Source organism: Myotis daubentonii, chromosome 11, assembly GCF_963259705.1.
Source record: "Myotis daubentonii chromosome 11, mMyoDau2.1, whole genome shotgun sequence".
Classification (NCBI taxonomy): domain Eukaryota; kingdom Metazoa; phylum Chordata; class Mammalia; order Chiroptera; family Vespertilionidae; genus Myotis; species Myotis daubentonii.
In genome coordinates this window covers 33,286,101-33,307,954 of record NC_081850.1, presented here as the reverse complement: position 1 = coordinate 33,307,954, position 21,854 = coordinate 33,286,101, and the positions used below count along the sequence as shown (strand labels likewise).

Below are 21,854 nucleotides of genomic sequence, written 5' to 3'. Positions count from 1 at the left end.
TCATCTATTGTTTCTTCTCTATACTTTTCTTTTCAGAATCCAGATTATCTTCAGTATTCTATCAATACAGCTCTCTGCAGTTTAAACTCAGTGGTACATAAAGAAGATGATGAATCCAAAATGATGGACACTGTATAATTTGGTTAAGACTGCTGAGGCCAAGTACTATTTTGTTACAAGAAAGGAAGAACTTGGCTATTTTCTTGACACTTTTATGGGTGCTGCACTTTATTTTTGTTCGGTTTTTGATGGGAGGGGAAAAGAGTACTGAAATGTTTTGTAAAAATTTTTTTATGCGCTGCTAGATTTTTTTGTTTTGGTTCTTTTTTCTGAAGAGAGGAGTGGTACCATATGTTGCAAGAAGTCAAACTGGACTTTGTTTTTTTGCTACTAAATTTGCCTTTAATCTTATTGTTCTTAATTTTGGAATCAAAGTATGAAAATCTGCACAAATGCAATGTTTACAAGAACTGGTTGATTCTAGGAGGCATCTGCTACAGTCTCTTTTTACATGGATGTATACATGCCCTACTCTACAAAAATGATTAAAGATAAAAATGTCCTTGCATCCTACTGCTAATTTAGCTGTCACATCTGGTGTTTTATCATATTAAAAGCAATAAATCAGTAGTTGATAATCTACTTTATTAAATAAGCTTGGTGATACAAATTAAAACATTCTTTCCCTTATAATAATCATATGTTTGTACTTTGGGCACCATCAGTTAGATTCTTGACCCTAATACCAAATTTATATAGATAATAAATTAACCCCTTAAGTATTCTCAAAACTGTATTCCTTAGAAGTTGATTTTACCCTGTCGACTTTTTTAATAGTAAGGGATATAGTGATTTAAAAAGTGAAAAAGCTAATTTAGAGGGGTTTTTTTGTTTTGTTTTTTAATAAAACCAACTTCAAGCTCACTCTTAATTTCTTTACTTGACATAGTCTGGGACCTCTCAGGGAGCAAGTTTTAAAAGAATATTAATGGCCTGTAAGAACAAACAGGAAGAAAAATCTGATTTTTAAAATTAGGTTTATTGTTCATTTCACCCTGATGTAGCTAAAATAAGGACTTTTTTAAAAAGCAAGAGAAATCTTGTAGAGCTAACTGCCTCGAGTTGCCAACTATTTACTTCTACAAATTTGGTATTCCTTGTGGATAATGATAGCTTCTACTGCATTTGTCATTTCTCTCTCTAGCTCAGTTACCATAGAATGCTGCTGAGTTTTACTACTTCCAATATAATTCAGTTCAAATATGAGAGGATGTTTGGTGATTCATTTTATTTAGAATTAGATGATAGTGCTAATTATGCTATCATTATGTGAGGATTAATCTTCTGACTTATAGGAACATATGAGCTTTGATTTGTATTGGGTATAGTCTTTGGTTCAATCCCATTGAGACTAGTAGCAAACATTTGGAAGATGACTGAGATTAGGTATACATGTCTCAACTTGTAAAACCAAATATTGCTAAGGGACCCATATGATGATCAGACCTGTAACCATGGCCTCATTTGCACCTTGTTTTTACTAACTGGGGTGATAAGGCACTTAGTACCCATAGAAATGGACTGGAATTATTGAATCATACTTATGTAACATCACAATCTTACCGGTTTTCCAAATAAAACTCTTTTGTGCTTTTGATATAAAGATATGCTCTATAATAAAATGTTTGATTAACTTATATGGTAGTATTCATCAGCCTGTACATATTTTTTTAAAATTTTTTTTACCAATGTCCTAGTTACAGAAGTTTTTTGTTTTGTATTATTTTTTTGTTCTGGAGCAACCTCTTATTCTTCCCTTCTTATCAAATAGAGAATAATGTACACAGGAGTAACATCCCAATTTCACAGAAATGATACTTGAACCATTACTCTCTGTTCCTCAACTTCACTTTCCCCCTTCACTTGCCTGTAAGCATCCAAATTGTTTTAAATTTCATTTTGCCTTTTTTAAGTTCGAGGTAATGACTAGACTGGAAGGAGAGATATTATCAAAGAACTGAGTAAACAATGCTTGAAGGTGTTTTTTTTTTTCTAAAACAGGTATTATTAAAGAGCTTTTTAAAAGCTATAGTTTTTACTTTCAAAGGGTAGTGTGTTCTATGTTTTGAGTGTGAAGGTGTGATTGAATTTATTTTAGGAGCCGCTGACTGATGGCATGATTTGCACTTAAAAACTATAATCTTTACATATTGAACAGTAAATTGACATCCTTTTCTTTTTTCTTTAGTACTAAGAACTAACTCATATTAAGAGAAAATGTTGGCTTTTCTGTTTCTTAAGAAATAGTAAGAGTATAGTAGACAAAGGGATAATGCGTATTTCAGGTTGGACAGTTTTCTCTTGATACAAACCATGGAAAGTACAAAGATGAGTAAAACATTTTTGACATCAAAACATCCATCAAGGCCCTCACCAATTTGGCTCAGCAGATAGAGTGTAGAGTCTCAGGTTCAATTCTGGTCAAGGGTACATGTCGGGGTTGTGGGCTCGATCCCCAGTTGGGGGTGTGCTGAAGGCAGCCAATCAATGATTCATTGTTGATATTTATATCTTTCTCTCCTCCCTCCTGCTCTGAAATCAATAAAGAGATATTTAAAAAAACATATCCATCAAGGATTCTTGTTTCATTTGATAAAATTAATATTCTAATAAAAGATTTCAAAAAAAAAATCACTCCATTTATTCTCTGTTAACTCATTTAACATAGGTAAGTTTTGCCACAATAGTAGTGGAGATAATACTGATTTAAAATTATTCTCTAGGAGAGACAGATGGGTAACATTTTCATCCAATTATACTATTAGTATCCAATTATATCATTAATGGGTTCTTTCAAGTTTTGCCTAATGAGCTTATGATCTATACCTTAAGGAAAACCTTTCAGATTAGCATTCCTATTGCTCTTTTAAAAGTGAATTAACATGCTGCCCAAAGAACATGAATCTAGTAAGTAGATTTTCTTACAGAATGAAAAGTTGATTGTAGGTTTAGACCAAGTGATCCTGAAGTTTTTTCAGAAAAAAAAAAAGATGTCAATTTACTGTTCTCAAAGTCAGTCATGTATCTCAGTTCTTAAATTGATGTGGAACAGAAATGTACTTGGCTGGGTTTCGGCTAGGCTTTTTCTTTTTTGGTAGGGGAAGGGGCTTTTTAATTTCAATTTTGTCTCTATATCATACATGTTTTATTAAGTTCCAACAGTTCTATGCATCCATTTCCCATCTATAATGTACATGTATGTACTGTTTCACAGGCCTGCAAAGTATTTGCTTGCTTGCTACATAAGCTAATGGGAGGATACAAAGGTGAATAAAAGTTGATTAAAATTGCTACAACCATTCTCATAAGTCTTAAGTAATTAGACTTGAAGTTAGATCTTTTCTAAATAAGAAAATAAAGGTTCCTAGATCTTTCTCTTGTTTTTCTAAACAGCATGGTTCTTCATGCTATTTACTCTTCAAACATTTATTTAGAGTCCATTGGTGAAATATGACACATCACCAGATTGATTTACACTTTGATAAAATCCTTCCAAAGTGCAGCGTGGCATGACAGATTAACTTTACTCGATGCTATATCCTATTTAATAAAGAGGTAATATAAAAACTGACCATCACTCCAACACACAAGATGGCCACCCCCATGTAGACACAGATGGCCAGCAGGGGAGGGCAGTTGGGAGGGACCAGGCCTACAGGGGAGGGCAGTTGGGGAGACCAGGCCTAAAGGGGAGGGCAGTTAGGGGCGACCAGGCTGGCAAGGGAGGGAAGTTAGGGGTGACCAGGCCAGTAAGGGAGGGCAGTTGGGGGTGACCAGGCCTGCAGGGGAGGGCATGAGGGGCAATCAGGCCTGCAGGGGAGTGGTTAGGGGGTGATCAGGCTGGCAAGCAGGTGTGGTTAGGGGCAATCAGGCAGGCAGGCAGGCGAGTGGTTGGGAGTCAGCAGTCCTGGATTGTGAGAGGAATCCCAGATTGGAGAGGGTGCAGGCTGGGCTGAGGGACATACACACCCTCCCCCTGTACACAAATTTCGTGCACCAGGCCTCTAGTATACATATAGAAAAACATCTGACCTTTAGTGGGCTTTTTTTATACATATAAATATATTTTTATTAATTTCAGAGAAGAAGGGCGAAGGAGACATAGAAACATCAACAATGAGAGAATCATTGATCTGCTGCCTCCTGCACACCCCCTACTGGGGATGGAGTCTGCAACCCAGGCATGTGCCCTGACTGGGAATTGAACCGTGCGTTACCTCTTGGTTCATAGGTCAATGCTGGGCTAGTGAGCTTTCTTTAAAAAAAAAGGCAGATTGAGTAGGTCATGAACACTACAGAATACATCAGCTTTTCCCAAAAGCTTTAAGCACAGCTAGACTTTATTTTGAATGGATTTAAATATTTTTAAACTGTAACTTCTAAAATCACAATCTTGGATTGTGAAGAAAAGAAAGCTGTTTCTGCAGTTTACTAGTGTCTGGGAATATTTTCTTTTGTCAATGAGAAGACACAACTTATAAACATGTTTTAAAATATAAATTTAGCCCAGCTGGTGTGGTTCAGTGGTTGAGCGTCAGCCTATGAAGCAGGAGGTCACAGTTCAATTCCCGGTCAGGGTACATGCCCAGGTTATGGGTTTGATTCCAAGAAGGGGGTGTGCAGGAGGCAGCCAATGGGTGATTCTCTCTCATTGATGTTTCTATCTCTCCCTCTCCCTCTCTGAAATCAATAAAAAAATGTTTCAAAAATACAAATTTATTCTTGCTAGTAGTTGCAAGTATTACAAAAGTTTAATCTGAGGTTTGTAATTAGCATGACTTGTTTTTAACATAGGTAGATTTTGCCACAATGAGTTCAAAATACTTTGCTGGAATGCCGTTATGAATAGCTGTGTGTGTGGGGGGGGGGGGGGGGGAGTAGCTATGGGCTGGGGTTTAGGAATTTAAGCCAGTATTTAACCTATTTCAAATGGAATTGAGGAATAAATTTTCTGATGGTATTAATTGCCAATGTCCATTTCCCACAACACACTTTGCTTATATATTTTGCACCAAAATAACTATGGTACTCCAAAAAATAGGGTAATGGGGTTAAGTACTGTTCTCATTATCCTTTAAGACATAGTAGCCTCTAGCCATGGGCATTCAGCTCCAAATATTTCCATATGGCACATAAATCATAATGTCATTACAGCATGATTTTTTTTATGCATGCGCTCCTCAGCCATGATCATCTTCATCAAAATTGTCTATGACAGTGGTCTCCAACCTTTTGGACCTCACTGACCACCAGTGGTCCAGGACCACCCGTTGGAGATTGCTGGTCTATGATATTAACTCAGCATAAAACAAGTTCTTTTTGTTTGCTTTAATAAAGAAAGAAACAATAATGCAAGTGTTTTATATAAAATAAAGCAATGGCTATATGTGCAAAACTTAGGGTTTGGTGTTTTGGGAAGGGGGAAGGGAATGGTGACAGGGAAGAAGAGTCCTTTATTTCATAACCATGTTCTTCTGTCTGTTTTTTATTCCAAATCTCCTAAGGGTGTCAAGAAGGCCAGTATGACCACAATACTTTATAGCATGAGGCAAAGTATAACATGAAATGAAAGCAGCCTGTGTATTGCTTTAAGACAGTTATTAGAAACCACTCACTAATTCAGAAGCCAGTGAGTCATCAGGGCATAAGAACGGAAGGTGGGAAGGAGTGGGCCCTGTGAACTACCAAAGACAGAGTGGTACCCACATTTCTAAAATGGGACTGTGTTCTGTGCCTTAATACTAACGTATGCCTGATAACCTGGTGATAATTCATAGTTCAGTAGTTTACAGTATTTTTAGAAAGCACATAATAGTAACAAATAAGACATTATAGAAAGTTTTACAAAGAACAGATTGTTTACTGTAATCCTTTTTAAAAGCCTTGGTCCATTTTGAAAGATCAAATTGAGTTTTAAAAAATCAAAAGAAAGGAAAAGTTTTTTCTCCCCACAAAATACATAAGAACCACTTATTGGCATTTGAATTTTAAGTGCCTAGAATAAAACAAAACATATTTTCTGTTAATAACAGCTTGTACAAGGACTTGTTTCATTTGATTTGGCACCAAGCAAAGTCAGAGTAAATATGCCACTGAAGATAGTCGAGTTTCTCCCCCTCTCGTATTGCTCCACTCCTCCTACCAGACCACAGTACATCAGCAGGCATCCTTGTTGCCCCAGTAAGGAATCAAATCATTTTTATTTTTTAAAACAGCTGCTTAGGTTACACTCATCGGCAAAGTTCTTTACCCTTAAGATAGGACAGCAGTGAATGCTAGGAATAAACTCCTTCAGCAAACTCGATTAGTTTCCTCGTCCTGGCTTCCCTTTCATTGCCATACCAGTTAATTATGATTGCTGTATTTGTCAAGGGAATTTCCCCCAGGCAAACGTGATCTGTTTCCCAGTGACAGCGCGTGCTTACTTTACCTAGTGCCATGGGTGTGTGTTTTTAATTCTTTTTTTTTTTTTCTACTTGAATGTTACTCATCAAGGCAGATCAGACATTTTGATTAAAAAGAGAAACTGGCAAGTAGATCCAAAAGCACATCTCTTAACCAAAGTAACATCTGAAAACATAGGTCTTTACATTTTCCTTTGAAAAGTCAACTCCAGTCTTTTTGCAGGACTTATGTCAATTTCTAATATAAATACTTACCTATATGCTCACTGATACATTTTTATACCAAATTGAAAATTCTGAGTAACTTGAAAGTACATTTAACAACAAAATAAATACATCATATATGGCTAGCTTATAAATTTCTTCGTGTAGAGGCAACAGTGAATTTGCATCCTGCATCTAGTCTGTAAATCCAGTTGCTTTTTTCCCGGAATTTTATAGACACACTGTACCACAACACTGTGTCCCGCGGAGCTAGGTATGGCTTTTTTGGCATCACTCTAAGCAAAAGCCTCTGATGAGACTTTTCCCAAATGACATGGAATTTTTTTCTTTACTTTTCCAGAAAAATAAGGAAACTTTATTAACCACTTAATCTTCTGAACAAATGTTAGAGTGCAACCAGTTGCTCTTTTAATTATGCCCTAAACGACTTTTCTGTTAGACATCTCTGATGTTTTCGAATTGCACACCCATAGAAGATAACTGGATAAAACATACTAGATGATGTCAAAAGACAAATCTTAGTATTTGGCACATCTTAATTTCCAGAATAAAATCAGCAGAAATGAACTAATATAATTTTTTAAGAATTCATACACGTCCAAGTCTTAGGACAAGGAGCTTCTGAATGCACAGATAAGGAGCTTCTGCTCATCTTACTAGTTACACCGGCTTTTCCTCAAGGAGTAACTGATGATTTCTGGTTTATTTGTGGCACTTTTGTTTGTAGGAAGGCATATACATCGGGCCAGATCTTGTTGGTTTCGGTTCCGGAGAATGTTTCCAACACTCCTTTTTTCCTAAAAGTGACAAAACCAAAAACAAGTCTGAGTCTTCCTCATAAACTCTTTCAAAGTGATTCTTAAAAGACTAGAGGGCCCTAACTGGTTTTGCTCAGTGGATAGAGCATTGGCCTGCGGACTCAAGGGTCCCAGGTTCGATTCCAGTCAAGGGCATGTACCTTGGTTGTGGGCACATCCCCGCTGGGGGGTGTGCAGGAGGCAGCTGATCGATGTTTCTCTCTCATTGATGTTTCTAACTCTCTATCTCTCTCCCTTCCTCTCTGTAAAAAATCAATAAAATACATTTTTAAAAAAAATAAAGACTAGAGGCCCAGTGCAGGAATTCGTGCATAGGTGGGGTCCGGAGGGCCCAGCCCAATCGGCCCCAGGACACAGGAGGTTGGCTGGCCAGCCCACCCCCAATTGGGGTGGGGAGGGCCAGCCATGGGGAGGGGCCGTGGGTGGTTGGCCGGCTGGCCCCACCCCCTGGTCAAATTCCCCGGCTGAACTGCCGGTCAAAGGGACAATTTGCATATTAGCCTTTTATTATATAGGATGATGATGTGGATGTGGTCTCCATAAGTGTAGGTTTGTGTGATCAACCGAGAGAGGCATTTGGCTGGGCATTGGGAAACCGGGGTTTTGGTTTCACTTGTGTCCTCTGGCTTATGGAAATGGACACAAGATTCCAGGGGGATTATCCCCACTTCCCAGCTTCAAGGATGGACAAGATGAACTCATCAGTGCCAACTCTAGGACTTCTGTTGTCCAAGAGGCTCTCTTTTCTGCTGGGGTAGCTGAACTGGTAGGAGGTTAAGTGCGGTAAGCAGGAGTTGAGGGACTTACACAGGGACAGCCCACCTGAGATTGAGGCCAACACAGGAAAATGGAGCTGAAAGTGACGAGGCCGAGAACACTGAACAAGCTGGACTCAGTATTCACCTTTGGACATTTTAGTTACAGGACCAATAAGTTTCCCTTTTGCTTAGACTAGTGTGAATTAGGTCCCTGATTGGTATAAGTACATTTTATGATAAATACCATTTACCCAGCTCTCTGCCTCACCCACAGATAGAAGGTGAGGGTTTCTTGGGTTTTGGCAGGGTAAATAATAGCTAACACTGAGTGATTTAATAGTGCCAGGGCTGCCGTAAGTCTTTACGTGGATTCTCTCACTTAATTCCCTTAATGACCTTACAAAGGAGGTACTATTTAATATTGCCCTGATTTTACAAATGAAAAATTTGTGGCATAGAGGTTGAATCCCTTGCCCAGGGCCCCAGTGCTGGCAATCTGCAGAGCCAGCCTCATTACACAAATCACAAAATTACAGTAACAGCTACTGTAGAAAGTGGATCGCCAGCTCCCTTATAATTTTAACCTCCAGAAATAGCTATTAAAACAGTGTGCAGACTATTATTTTAGTTTCACTGCATACTTTCTCTCTTATAACAACAATAGCTGATCATTATAAAGTGCTTACTATGTGTCAGAAATAATTCTAAGAGTTACATATATGAACTCAATCTTTCAGCCTTCTATTCTAACCCCCATTTTGCAGAGGAGAAAACAGGTTAAGACCAAGATAATAAATGAGGAGCTGGGATTTGAACTCAGTCTGGCTCCAGAGTCTGTGCCCTAAACACAACACTGTTCTGTCCTGACAACTGTCATTACTCAGCAAGTGAATGAATAAAAGGAGAGGGGATGGGTGCGCAAGGAAACTGGATTGTTTCTTAGCCTGAGTCAAATATTATTTACTATAGATCCCATATTCTGTTGTGGAAGTCTCTGAAGAGCAAACAAAACTATGTTAGAATATAAGCTTTTAGCCAGGCCGGTGTGGCTCAGTGGTTGAGTGTCAACCTATGAAACAAGGGTCACGGTTTGATTCCCGATCAGGGCACATGCCTGGGTTTCGGGCTCAATCCCCAGTGTGGGGCATGCAGGAGACAGCCAACTGATGATTCGCTCTTATCATTGATGTTTCTCTCTCTCTCTCCCTCTTCCTTCCTCTCTGAAATCAATAAACATATATTAAAAAATTTTTTAAGAGAATATAAGCTTTTAAAGATGATTAACCAAATAAATGATCTGAGAATTGGTTGCCATTTGAGTCTTCTGTCCTATAGGCACAGGAAGTGGATATTATTGGGGCTGCTTCCCCAGCATTCATTCCAGCCCTCCCTCCACCAGACTGCAGAATCTGGGTGAGACTGACCCACTCGAAGCTCCAGGTGTGGGAGTCATTCCCAGTGATTGCTTCAGGAATGGGCAGAAACCTAGGCCACCAGCAGTTAGTGCAAGGCATTCTCTGACCACAGTGGCTGTTCCAGTGGGTCCAGCCTGCATGACACTTGGGGCTTGTGTTCACTGGGGGAAAGGTGACTCCTCAGCCCTTCAGGAAAGGGCTGTTCCTGGCAACTGTCGAAGCCAATACAAAGCTGAGAGAATGGAAAAACTGATCAAACTGAAGTGTGACGGAAGCCCAGCCTACCATGTGGATTTCTCTATTACACACGCTAATGCACTGCCTGTGTGGTCTGATTTGAACTGGATCTTCTGATGTTTTAACATTTTAGCTGTAAAGCATGGACGATGGAAAACTGCCTCAGTGCCTGATCGTGCAAGAGAAGTTCTGAACAGCGACAGACTCACTGGTAGTATTCCAAGACTGGCTCTGTCTGAGCTTCGTAAGCCTTCAGTCTCTTGGCAACCGTCTCCGGTTTATCGTCCTCACGCTGCACGAGAGGCTCCCCAGTCAGATCGTCGATGCCCTAAATGGGAGTCAGGACACGCCGGTATCAAACATTTTTATAAGCAGTTCTAGGACTTTTTAACAGATTTCTTCTCTGTGCAAACACCAAGCACACAAATGTACTTTTAAACAAACGGAATCAAATCCAAACCCAGATCACTGCAGCACAGAGCCACGTCAGTCACTTCCTTAGAGTAAAAGGTTTTCTAAGCAGCCTCTAAATAATGTCATGTTGTGGACGAAAAAGAGGTCTTACAGAAAGTCCCCTCACAGGATGACCCGATCATAAATTCCTAACTGGGCAGGTCACAGTGGGTAGTCATGCCCCAGGCATATGACTTCTTTAGGAAAAGGTTTATCTTAGCCTTAAGTAAGCTCTGTCCATTGTTTCTGAGCATCTAGGTGACACACCTTTGAAATGACTCTTTCAGACCCCTCAGAAGCCACCTTCAAGAGAACGTATAATCTTGTTAACTATCCTGTAATCCAATCCCCACCTTCCTGATGTTCCCTCCTTAATTCCAAATGCATGAAAGAAGCTGCCAACTGCCAATCTGGGGAGCATTTTTTCTCAGTCTGTTGGGATCGTGTTTCCAGGCGTATCCTGTTTGGCTCATATTTTTATAGACATTCTGTGTAGGTTTGGGCGTTCTTATGTTGACCTAAATAAGCCAAGGTGTCGCTAATCCCTATTGCCCCAACTCCTAACACACCCCCTGACACAGAGTAGAAAATCAATAAATGCTTTCGAAGGATTAATAAACCCCTGTCACTCCTGGGACACCTCTACTAACAACCTGAGTGGACCAGACAAGGACTACACCAGAACCTGAGACTGTACCCTTAGGAGTTTGGGGCAGGAAGGATTTTCCAAGGTCATAAAACTTCTGCCCGTGAGAGCAAGAGGCCTTGGGGACTGCTATGTGGAAGGCCACTTCCACCGCAACTACTCACCACAGTTTTGGGAGGGTTGAATTCGATGTTGTAGACTCGGCCACTGGCCGGATGAATCCAGCGAGCTGTGAGGCGCTGCTTAATGACCTCAAAGGGCACCTTCAGATTAATCACGGTGTCTATTTTATAAACTTTATCCAGGGCTTTTGCCTGAGGAAGAGTCCTTGGGAAACCTTTACACACACACACACACACACACACACACACACACACACACACAAGAGAAAGAAGAAAGGGAGGGAAGAAGGAAGAGAATGAATAAATGTTGAGCAATCTGAACAGAAGCAGTAACACCAGCCAAGTGGAGCACAGCTGTAGGGCAACTGTGATAATTTCATGTGTTGACTTGATTGGGCCACGGGTGCCCAGATATTTGGTCAAACATTATTTTGGGTGTGTCTGTGAGAGCGTTTTGGATGAGAGTAACATGTAAATCAGTAGACTGAGTAAGGCAGGTTTTTCTCCCTAATATGGGGGGGCCTCATCTAATCCACTGAAGGTCTGAATAGAACAAAAGGGCTGACCCTCCCCTGAATAAAGAGGGAGGTGGGACGTGGGCTTTCTCCTGCCTTCAGACTGAAACTGACACAGCTCTTCCTGGGGGTCGGGCCTGCTGGCCTTCAGACTGGAAGCCCTCCTGCACCCCCAGTTTACCAGCTCACCCTGAAGATCCTGGGACTTGTCAGCCTCCGTGATCATGTGCGCCCATTGCTTACAATTAATGCTTCCTCTCTCCCCCTCTCTCTCTTCAGAAACTAAAAATCAACCCATTCAGCACACCTCTGCCGGTTTACAGCTGATTTTAAGTTACCCTCCAACTTTCCTGGCTTTCCCGCGTGGTAAACCTCCCTTGCCATAAAATATTCTTAAAAGAGGGGAAGGAACTAAAGTCACATCTGAAGGGACCTTAGGAATCATGCAGTCCACAGCCCTCCCATGCAGATGAAGAAGCAGGCCCAGAGAAGGCGACAGGCCGAGGCCTCAGGGTGAGCTGTGGCAGAACTCGGGCTCTCTGCCCACCTCCATGAGGTCTCTGCAGCCCAGGAAATGCTTGTTCCGCTGCCCGCACTCACTCTGGGCAGCTGAAATGCTAGTGACACGTCACTTACCATCCAAGAGCCAGTTATACTGGGTGAGGTTTTTCAGCTCATGCAAGGCCAGCCGAGTCATGATATCATCTGGGATGAGCTTCCCTTGTTCAATGAAAGTCTTGGCTAACACACCAATTTCTACAGCAGAATGAGGGGGGAGAGCAAATCAGCACCTTATACGATCACAAAAGTGAAAAGACAACCCACTGAATGGAAGAGCGTTTTTATAAATCATGGACCTGATAAAGAACTTGTATTTAGAATATCTAAAGAATTCTTACACCCTACATGTGGTCGGCAAACCGCGGCTCGCGAGCTACATGCAGCTCTTTGGCCCCTTCAGTGTGGCTCTTCCACAAAATACCACGTGCAGTATTGAAATTTTGTAGCCCATGCGCAGAAGTCGGTATTTTGTGGAAGAGCTGGTATTTTGTGGAAGAGCCACACTGAAGGGACCAAAGAGCCGCATGTGGCTCGCGAGTCGCGGTTTGCCAACCACTGCCCTAGTCGGTTTGGCTCAGTGGATAGAGCACTGGCTTGCAGACTGAAGGGTCCTGGGTTCCATTCCAGTCAAGGGCACATGCCAGGGTTGCGGACTCAATCCCCAGTAAGGGGCGTGCAGGAGGCAGCTGATCATGATTCTCTCTCATCATTGATATTTCTATCTCTCTCCCTCGCCCTTCCTCTCCGAAATCAATAAAAATATTTTTTAAAAAAGAATTCTTACAACTCAACAATAAAAGGAGAACCCACTTTTAAAAATGGGCAAAGGATATGAATACAAAAAATAGATATAAAATAGCCAATAAGCACATTAATAAATGCTCAACATCATTAATCATTAGGAAAATAACAAATGGTAATCACAATGAGATACCACTTCACACTCACTACAATGGCTATAATCAGAAAGATAAATAAAAAGTGTTGGCAAGAATGTTGAGAAATTGAAACCCTCATATATTGCTGGTAGAATTATAAATGGTGTAGCCAATTTGGAAAATAGTATGGCAGTTTTTCAAAAGGTTAAACAGTTACCTTATGACCTAGTAATTCCACTACCACGTATATATACAAGAGAAATAAAAACACGTGTCCACACAAAACTTATATATGAATGTTCATAGCAACACTATTCATAATAGCCAAAAAGTAGAAACGACCAAATGTCCATCAAGCAATGAATGGATAAGTAAAATGTGGCATATCCATACAAAATTTTATTATTCAGCCATAAAAAGATGTGAAGTACTGATACATGTTATAAAGTGTGTGAACTTTGAAAACATGCTAAGTGACACAAAAGACACATATTGTATCATTCCATTTATATGAAATGGTCACAATAGCCAAATCTATGAAACAGAAGGAAGATTAGTGGTTGCCTAGGGCTGGGAGCATTAGAGAAAAATGCAGAATGACTGCTAATGGGAATAGATTTTCTTTTTAAGGTGGTAAAAATGTTCTAAAATTGCTTGTGGTGATGGTTGCACAACTCTGAATATAATATGAAACACTGAACCATATATTTTAAGAGGGTTAACTTTACTGTATGTGAATTATATCAATAACGTGTAGGTTGTTGTTGTTTTTTTAAAATGAAGGATAAAAAAATGCTCGGTAAGCAAAACAAAAAGCCATTCGTAATTCCACCACTACTCAGAGATAATTATTGTTAAAAACTAATAATATAAAAACCTCTTCACCGAAACTGGTTTGGCTCAGTGGATAGAGCGTCGGCCTGCGGGCTGAAGGGTCCCAGGTTCGATTCCAGTCAAGGGCATGTACCTGGGTTGCGGGCATATCCCCAGTGGGAGATGTGCAGGAGGCAGCTGATCGATGTTTCTCTCTCATCGATGTTTCTAACTCTCTATCTCTCTCCCTTTCTCTCTGTAAAAAATCAATAAAATATATTTTAAAAAGAAAAAGAAAAAAAAAGAAATCATAAAAACCTCTAAATATTTTGTTTTGTGAAAAAATAGTCCCATGCATAGTCTAATAGTCTTTTTCATTTATTACTAACAACTCTCTCATCAATAAACATTTGTGTACAATAGTTATTAAAATCTAAAGCCTGTAATGCTCCCATTAGTTTATTTAAAAGAAAAAAAAATTATTCAACTCCCTATGTCAAAGTTCAAGTTAATTGTATTTCAAATTTTTACCCCCTCCCAAAATTAAATGCAAGGAATCTTGTCGAGCATATTCTTTGAACAATTGGTTACATATATTCCCTTGATTTCCTATTATTTAATATTGTATCTGAACAGACTCATAAAAATACTATTTCTTTTTGGATTCAAAAATTAACAAATTTGGGCCCTACCTGGTTTGGCTCAGTGGATGGAGTGTTGGCCTGTGGACTGAAGGGTCCCGGGTTCGATTCCGGTCAAGGGCACATACCTTGGTTGCAGGCACCACTGGGGCCCTGGTTGGGGAGCGTGCAGGAGGCAAACATCTCTCTCACATCGGTGTTTCCCTCTCTGTGTCTCTCCCCCTCCCTTCTACTCTCTTTAAAAGTTGATTATCCAAAATAAACTAATTTTCTACAAAAAGTATACACAAATAAAAACAGAAAAGGAAGGTTAGAGGAAAATAGGGAAGGTTAAAACCAACTTTTGATTTTAAGGATCATAATCAGGAATTCTAAAACATACAGACATCAGTCTGAGAAATAAGTGTTAGCATTATATAAAAAGCCATTTTTAATTCTACATCTCCTTTTAAAGTTTGGTCATTCTTATAACATTATCCAAACCAACCACACCTCAAATCTGAATTTGTTTGGAAAAATAAATAAATAAAATAGACAATCTGTTTAGTCAGCTATGAAGAACAAAAAAGGGCCTGGCCAACCTGTGAATAACATTGCTTTTTACGTGTGCCAAGGGCTACAGAGAATTAACCTAGTTCCTGCCAAAATTACTTTTAGCGAAGTACATAAAAGTTCATTTTTAAAACATGTCAAAAGAGCCCTAGACAGTTTGGTTCAGTGGATAGAGCGTCAGCCTGTGGGCTAAAGGGTCCCAGGTTCCATTCCAGTCAAGGGCATATGCCTAGGTTATGGGCTCCATCCCCAGTAGGGGGCATGCAGGAGGCAGCCAATCAATGATTCTCTCTCATCATTGATGTTTCTATCGCTCCCTCTCCCCTCCTCTCTGAAATCAATAAAAATATATATTAAAAATAAAAAGAACATGTCAAAAGAAAAATAAATCTATCAGAATGACAGAGAATGAGACAAATGATAGGTTCATACCCAGTCAAAGGCTTTTTATACAAACCTTTTTCAAATAATAAAGACTCAAGTCAACACAGCAGTTCCCTCTGGGGAGAGGAAGGAGATATGATTGTGGAGTTAGAGTGGGTGGCCCCAAAAGTACTGTTTTTCTGCCTGGGGTACATGGGCATTCATTTTATTCTTCTAAACATACATAAACAATTGTAATACCTTCATGCATGGGATATTTCACTAGATTATATTGGAAATAAAAACCTCTCTTGACCACTGGTCCTCCCTCCAACCATCACCCAATCTCTCCTTCAGTGAAGCACCTAGAGAGAGCTGCCATCCCAGTTCTATACTCCTCCCCTTCCCACTCTGCTTCAGGATAGAAATGCAACTCAAAGAACTATATGAAGGCCCTGGTCTGGCTTGATCATATCTCTCCCCCACCTCCCTCCCCACCGTGTCCACCAAACACACAAGCCATGCCCCTAGCAAGGAGCTCCACAGACCCTGCGTCCTCCTAGCCTCTGCATATGCCTCCGTCTCCTCTCTGCTGCCTGATAAGCTCTTCTCATCCTTCAAGATACATCTTAAAAGGACTTGCAGTGTGAACCTTCAACCTTGTAGGCAACAGGAAGTTCCTCCTTTGGACTTCCATGTGGCAGACTTGTCTCCACTGGAGCACCATCATACCAGCTGAAAACTAGCTGTTTACGTATTATTATCTATCAAATTGTGCCCCTCTCAATCCATATGTTGAAGCCCTACCTCCCAATGTAGCTGTATTTAGAGGGGGCCTTTAAGGAGATAATTAAGGTTAAATGAGTTCCTCAATGTGGGGCTTTAATCCAATCTGACTGATGTCTTTATAAGAAGAGGAAGAGACACCAAGAACAAATGCAACAGAGGAAAAGTCACATGAGGACACAGTGAGAAGGCAGCCCTTTGCAAGCCATTTAGAAAGGCTACACCAGAAACTAACCGTCAGCACTTTGATCTTGGCCTCCCAGCCGCCAGAACTATCAGGAGTTACGTTTCTGTTGCTTAAGCCATCTCGTCTATAGTATTCTCTTATGGCAAACTGAGAAGACTAACACACATGGCCACTTGTCTTCCACACCCACATTCCAATTGTGCACATACCCAAGCACGTCAAACTCATGGCCGGCGGGTTGTGAGTTTGACATGCTTGAAGGGAAATATACTTGGCTCTGTATCTCCAGCACCTAGCATACATTAGGTACTTGATGGATCCACGGATGGATAGATGGAGAAATGAGCTGCCTTGATTCCTGTGGATTCTAGCAATGGGATTTTAAGAGGCCTAACTTACTTTGTTTAAAAAGAAATCTAGCAAAAGCCTACTTTCTTTGAGATGATATTTATCATCAGGTTCATCTTTTTAAAACGCTCTTTAAACTATTTAAACAAACTTTAGTACACCCACAAAATAACAGAAAAGGGTGAAGCAATCCAGATGTCCATAAATCAAAGGATAAACAAAATGTAGTAAATCCACTCAATGGGATATTATTCAGCAATAAAAAGGAATTATGTACCAATACATATTACACACAGTGAGCCTGGGAAACATGGTAAGTGAAAAATCCCAGACATGAAAGACTACATATTGTATGATGCCATGTGAATGAAATGTTCAAGTAAGAAAACTGAGACACAAAGTACATTAGTGTTGCCAGTGGCACAGACTGGGTGGGGTGAGGTGGGAATGGGAGTCACTGCTAATAGGTATGAGGTTTCTTTTGGGGATAATGAAAATGTTCTAAAAGAAAATTAAAATCCTCTGTATTTTCATCACTGGAAACAATTGAAATGAACCCTTTGCTGATTTTTCTTATATTCTTCTCTTCTTTGCTGCATTTATGTATTTGCAATTATGTTATATTCTAAATTATTGCTTAGATACCTTTTTCCCTCATTCATTGTGAGCATGTTCACACATCATTCAACAATCTCTCTTGTTAAATTTATTTTTATTGATTTCAGAGAGGAAGGGAGAGGGAGAGAGAGATAAAAACATCAATGATGAGAGAGAATCATTGATTGGCTGCCTCCTATATGCCCCCCACTGGGGAACGAGCCCACAACCCAGTCATGTGCCCTTGAGCGGAATCAAACCTGGGACTCTTCAGTGTGCAGGCCAACACTCAATCCACTGAACCACACTGGGTAGGGCCATATTAAACAATCTTTAAAATATTTAGTTTCATCAAAATTGCAAAATTATTGCCCTAGCCGGTGTGGCTCCGTGGTTAAAGCGTCAGCCTATGCACCGAAGGGTTCAATTCCCAGTCAAGGGCGTGTACCTGGGTTGCAGGTTTGATCACCAGTGAAGGCAACCAATCAATGTCTCTCTCCCACCTCTCTCTCGTTTTCTTTCTCTGTCCCCCTCCCTCCCTCTCTTACACTCTCTCTAAAAATCAATGGGAAAATATCCTCAGGTGAGGATTAACAAGAAAACGAAAAATGATTGCACAATTATTAATTTAAACATTGACCTGTTATCAGACATTTGTGTTGTTAACCATTCTTTCCTATAATAAATACTGCAATGACCATCCTTGTAGATGAACATTTGGCAGCGTCTCTGCTGATGTCCTTCAATAAATTCCCTAGTGCGGAATTTCTGTAACTGTGGTACCATCAAACAGTGCTACATAGAAGGATGGCACCAACTTACGCTCCAAACACCATTTCATGAGAGTATTTTATAACCCATGGCTGTATTTTATAGCTGAAGTTTAAAATCATCCCAGCAGATGTGAATAAGTCCTGGAAACACGATGCAACCTGCTGAGGGTAGCAAACCTGAAGTAGCTTAGAGCTGTACCTGGAGTCAGGAAACTGAAGTTTGACCCTTGGACATTATTAGTCTGCCGTCCCCTTTAAAGATGAGGGAACTGAGTTCAGCAGAGGTAAAAGAACTTGCTCAATAAAAACCAGCAGTCACTGGGGGCCAAAGGTGAACACCCAGGTCTCCTGAGTGCCAATTAAATTACACTTCCTATGCAGCATTTACCAAGTTGAGATTCATGAGATAATTTTAGGTAGAGAAAATATTATCTCAAATAAAAATAAAGTTCAAATTTAAAAACCAATAAAAATTTCATTTCAAAGTCTATTTGAAAAATAACTAGTACAACAAACCTTTAATTTCATGAACATGATGGCTTATTAAATGAAAAGGCTGAGCTACTTTAAAGAATCAAACCAGCGACCTCGCAGTGCATGGGACCTGGCATTCAACCTACTGAGCGACAACAGCCATGGCAAAGCAGTATTTTTTTTAATCTTTTTTTAAAAAATTGATTCCAGAGAGGAAGGAAGAGGGAGAGAGAGAGAGAAACATCAATGATGAGAGAGAATCATTGATTGGCTGCCTCCAGCACCCCCACTCCCCCACTGGGGATGGAGCCCACACCTGGGCATATGTCCTGACAGAGAATCGAACCGTGACCTCCTGGTCCATAGGTTGATGCCCAATCACTGAGCCACACTGGCCAGGCTAACACAGTATTTTTTTAAAATAAATGATAACATCTCTCTTTTGTTTCTGGGAAATATCCAATCCATTCACAAATATTTAGTGCTGAGAAACAAAACACCTGTAATAATAATAATCTCATGACACCTCCCTAAACTCCACTTTCTGTTTTCCTTGTTAAAGAATTCCCTGAAAAGACTCCAGAGAAAACAGATGCCTGAGGTAAGCATAACATCTTTCCTAGTGATCCTCTCCTCCCTCCCTCTAGCCTCTCTTTTCATGTTGTGGACATGAAAGAGGACAGGAGGCGTGTCAGAAATGTTAAGGATAAACAAAGAACATTGTTTCTGAATTTTAAAGAAGTTTACTTATTCGCTTTAAATTTATTTCTTTTAACATTTTGTGCTTTCACTAATTAACATATCCTTAACTCCACTGAAGATGTTCTTTAACCACATAGTTATGCATCAATGCTGGCTTATTTTTCAGAGTTGCTTAAGGATTCTCTTTACTCCTTTCCAACTGGGTGCAGTACAGGAGACTGCTTATTGTTACCTAACTACTTCAAAATGTTGCATCAAGAACACTCAGGGAGGGAGCCAAGCAATTTAAACTTTTGAAGAAGTAGAATTAACTACAAAATACTTCATGATCTTTTTTTTAAAAGATCAATGTTAAGAAGAGAAAAATAAAAGTAGTAATTCACCAGCTGAACTTAACTCCAAGACACAAACTAAAAACACTGGGGGGGGGGGGGGGGGAGGTGGTTTTCTTCATTTAAATGTCAGTATTTTGAAACAAGCAAACCCCACTTAGAAATAATCTACATGTTCATCAATAGGGGATCCATTAAATAAATTATAGTAGAACCAGCAAATACTTATAGAAAAATTGAAAGAATGAAAGAGATGTCAATGTTGTCATGTGGAAAGATAATCCAGATATAAAATGAAAACACACTGGTGCAGAATACATATATAATATGATTTCATTTTACATAAAATAAGGCATATATATAAAATAAGGCTTGCACAAAAATGTCTAAGAGAAAACACAGGATACTGTTCCCCTAGGAAGAATGGGACTGAGGTGGGTCATAGGAAAGGACTTTACTTTTCTTTTATGTACTTCCGTCCTGTTTCCAATCTCCCCCACTCCAACTCCTACCCCCCTCCCTTTTTTTAACCTTGTGCAGGCATTACTTCTGTAATTTTTTATTTTTTTAAAATATATTTTTATTTATTTCAGAGAGGAGGGAAGAGGGAGAGATAGAAACATCAATGAAGAGAGAATCATTGATTGGCTGCTTCCTGCACACCCCCCCACTGGGGACGGAGCCCGCCACCCAGGCATATGCCCTTGACTGGAATCGAACCCAGGACCTTTCATTGGGAAGGCCCACACTCTATCCACGTAGCCAAACCAGCTAGGGCGGTAATTTTTTTTTTTTTTTAATGAGCTCCAAAATGAGTTTTACTTTGGAAAATAAAGATCAGCACTTTTGAGGGGGGGGAAAACCCACTTCACCCTGATGTTGACTTTTGGACAACAGCTTTCTTAAGATATAATTTACATAAAATCGACCCATTGTCAAGTGTACAGTTTACTGGATTTCATGCTGAGTTATAAAAACTTATTTGGCATGAGAACAAAACAATCTTTCAGATAACCACTCAGAAGAATAGCTTTTGTGCCTAAGAAATCTCTGGAGGCATCCAAGATCTACGCCAATTGTGTGACTGCAATGAGGGCAAACAGCGCTCTGTCTTCAGATTATGGGGCAAAGGTCAGAACCAGAAAATCCCATGGAGTTAACCAAGAAGTAGAAAAGAAAGAAAAAAGAAAGGAAAGAGGAGAGAGAAGGAAGGAAAGGAAGGAAAGGAAGGAAAGGAAGGAAGGAAGGAAGGAAGGAAGGAAGGAAGGAAGGAAGGAAGGAAGGAAGGAAGGAAGGAAGAAAAACTTTTTAGGCGCAAGGGCACGTGGAGAATAAGCCCCAGTTCGCTGACTCTTAGGAGCAGCTGCGACCGGGGCTGGACGTGCCTCTCAAAGCCAAAGGGTTTCCTTTGAACTTTGACGGGTCCTCACTTCGTAGTTCCTTCCGTGATCACCGCCTGCAGCTGTCCACGGAGGTCAGAGGCTTCGGTGAGCCGCCAGTCGCTCAGCAGTGGGACGCAGATGCTGCGCCCGCATCCCTGGACCCGCATCCCCCGGACGCGCATCGCCCCCAAATCCGGCCACAGCGCACCGCGCCCCTCCCGCCCGGGCTCCCACCTGTGCCTTGAAGGATGTTGCCTCGGAGCAGATCCCCGCTGGAGAGGTGCTTCAGCTCGAAGTGTTGGGTAATGCGCGACGACACGGTGCCCTTGCCGGAGCCCGGGGCCCCCAAGATCACTGCGCGCAGTAGCCGCGTGGACGCCCCCATGGCGCAGGGAGAGGCCGGGCGTTGCGCGAGGGGACGGGGCGGTTGGGTCCGGCTGCGCGCTCACGCGGCTCCGCGGCCCGGCCGGCGGCTGACAGCACAGCGAGGCGGCGGCCGCAGCCCAGGCGCTCCCGGAAGTGGCGACGGGCACCGGGGCGCCCCTCCCGCGCCCGGCCCGGCCCGGCAGCTGCGCCCGCCCTCGGCGACCCGGGCGCCGCTTCCCACGGCCCGCCCCACCCGCCAAGCCGCGCCCCCAGGGCCGCCTGGCGCCCACCTGCGCCTCCCCCCACCCACCTACTTCCGTCTGTCCTCCCGAGCCGCCCCTCCGCACCCCCCTTGCTGTCCTCCGCCGCCTCGGCCCCCTCGAGGCCTCCTATGGCGACCCTGGTCGCCCCCAGAAGTTCCTCAGACCCACCCTGGCCTGCCCGGT

The 21,854-nt window shown here is 41.3% G+C and overlaps 2 protein-coding genes across 6 annotated transcripts in view; one reads left to right on the top strand and one right to left on the bottom strand.

Moving 5' to 3' along the window:
• CDC37L1 (cell division cycle 37 like 1, HSP90 cochaperone) overlaps positions 1–11,392 on the top strand; it is a 37,877-nt gene extending 26,485 nt beyond the window's left edge. Inside the window, exon 7 of one of the 2 annotated variants that reach the window (XM_059656765.1) lies at positions 10,051–11,392. In XM_059656765.1, coding sequence (XP_059512748.1) covers positions 10,051–10,056 — 6 coding nt within the window. In that variant the 3' untranslated portion in view covers positions 10,057–11,392. Of the gene's footprint in view, positions 1–36; positions 1,698–10,050 lie in introns of those variants that run through there. The other variant, XM_059656763.1, reaches the window with a different exon arrangement.
• The window catches only part of AK3 (adenylate kinase 3), a 36,150-nt gene extending 14,559 nt beyond the window's left edge, over positions 1–21,591 (bottom strand). The window contains exons 1-6 of one of the 4 annotated variants that reach the window (XM_059656769.1): positions 21,277–21,588; positions 12,290–12,409; positions 11,181–11,353; positions 10,127–10,245; positions 7,347–7,486; positions 4,322–5,386 (exon numbers count right to left, since the gene is read on the bottom strand). In XM_059656769.1, the coding sequence (XP_059512752.1) occupies positions 7,366–7,486; positions 10,127–10,245; positions 11,181–11,353; positions 12,290–12,409; positions 21,277–21,427 (684 nt within the window). In that variant the 5' untranslated portion in view covers positions 21,428–21,588 and the 3' untranslated portion in view covers positions 4,322–5,386; positions 7,347–7,365. Of the gene's footprint in view, positions 1–4,321; positions 5,387–6,485; positions 7,487–10,126; positions 10,246–11,180; positions 11,354–12,289; positions 12,410–21,276 lie in introns of those variants that run through there. The other 3 variants (XM_059656768.1, XM_059656766.1, XM_059656770.1) reach the window with 3 other exon arrangements.
• Between the last annotated feature and the right edge of the window lie 263 nt (positions 21,592–21,854).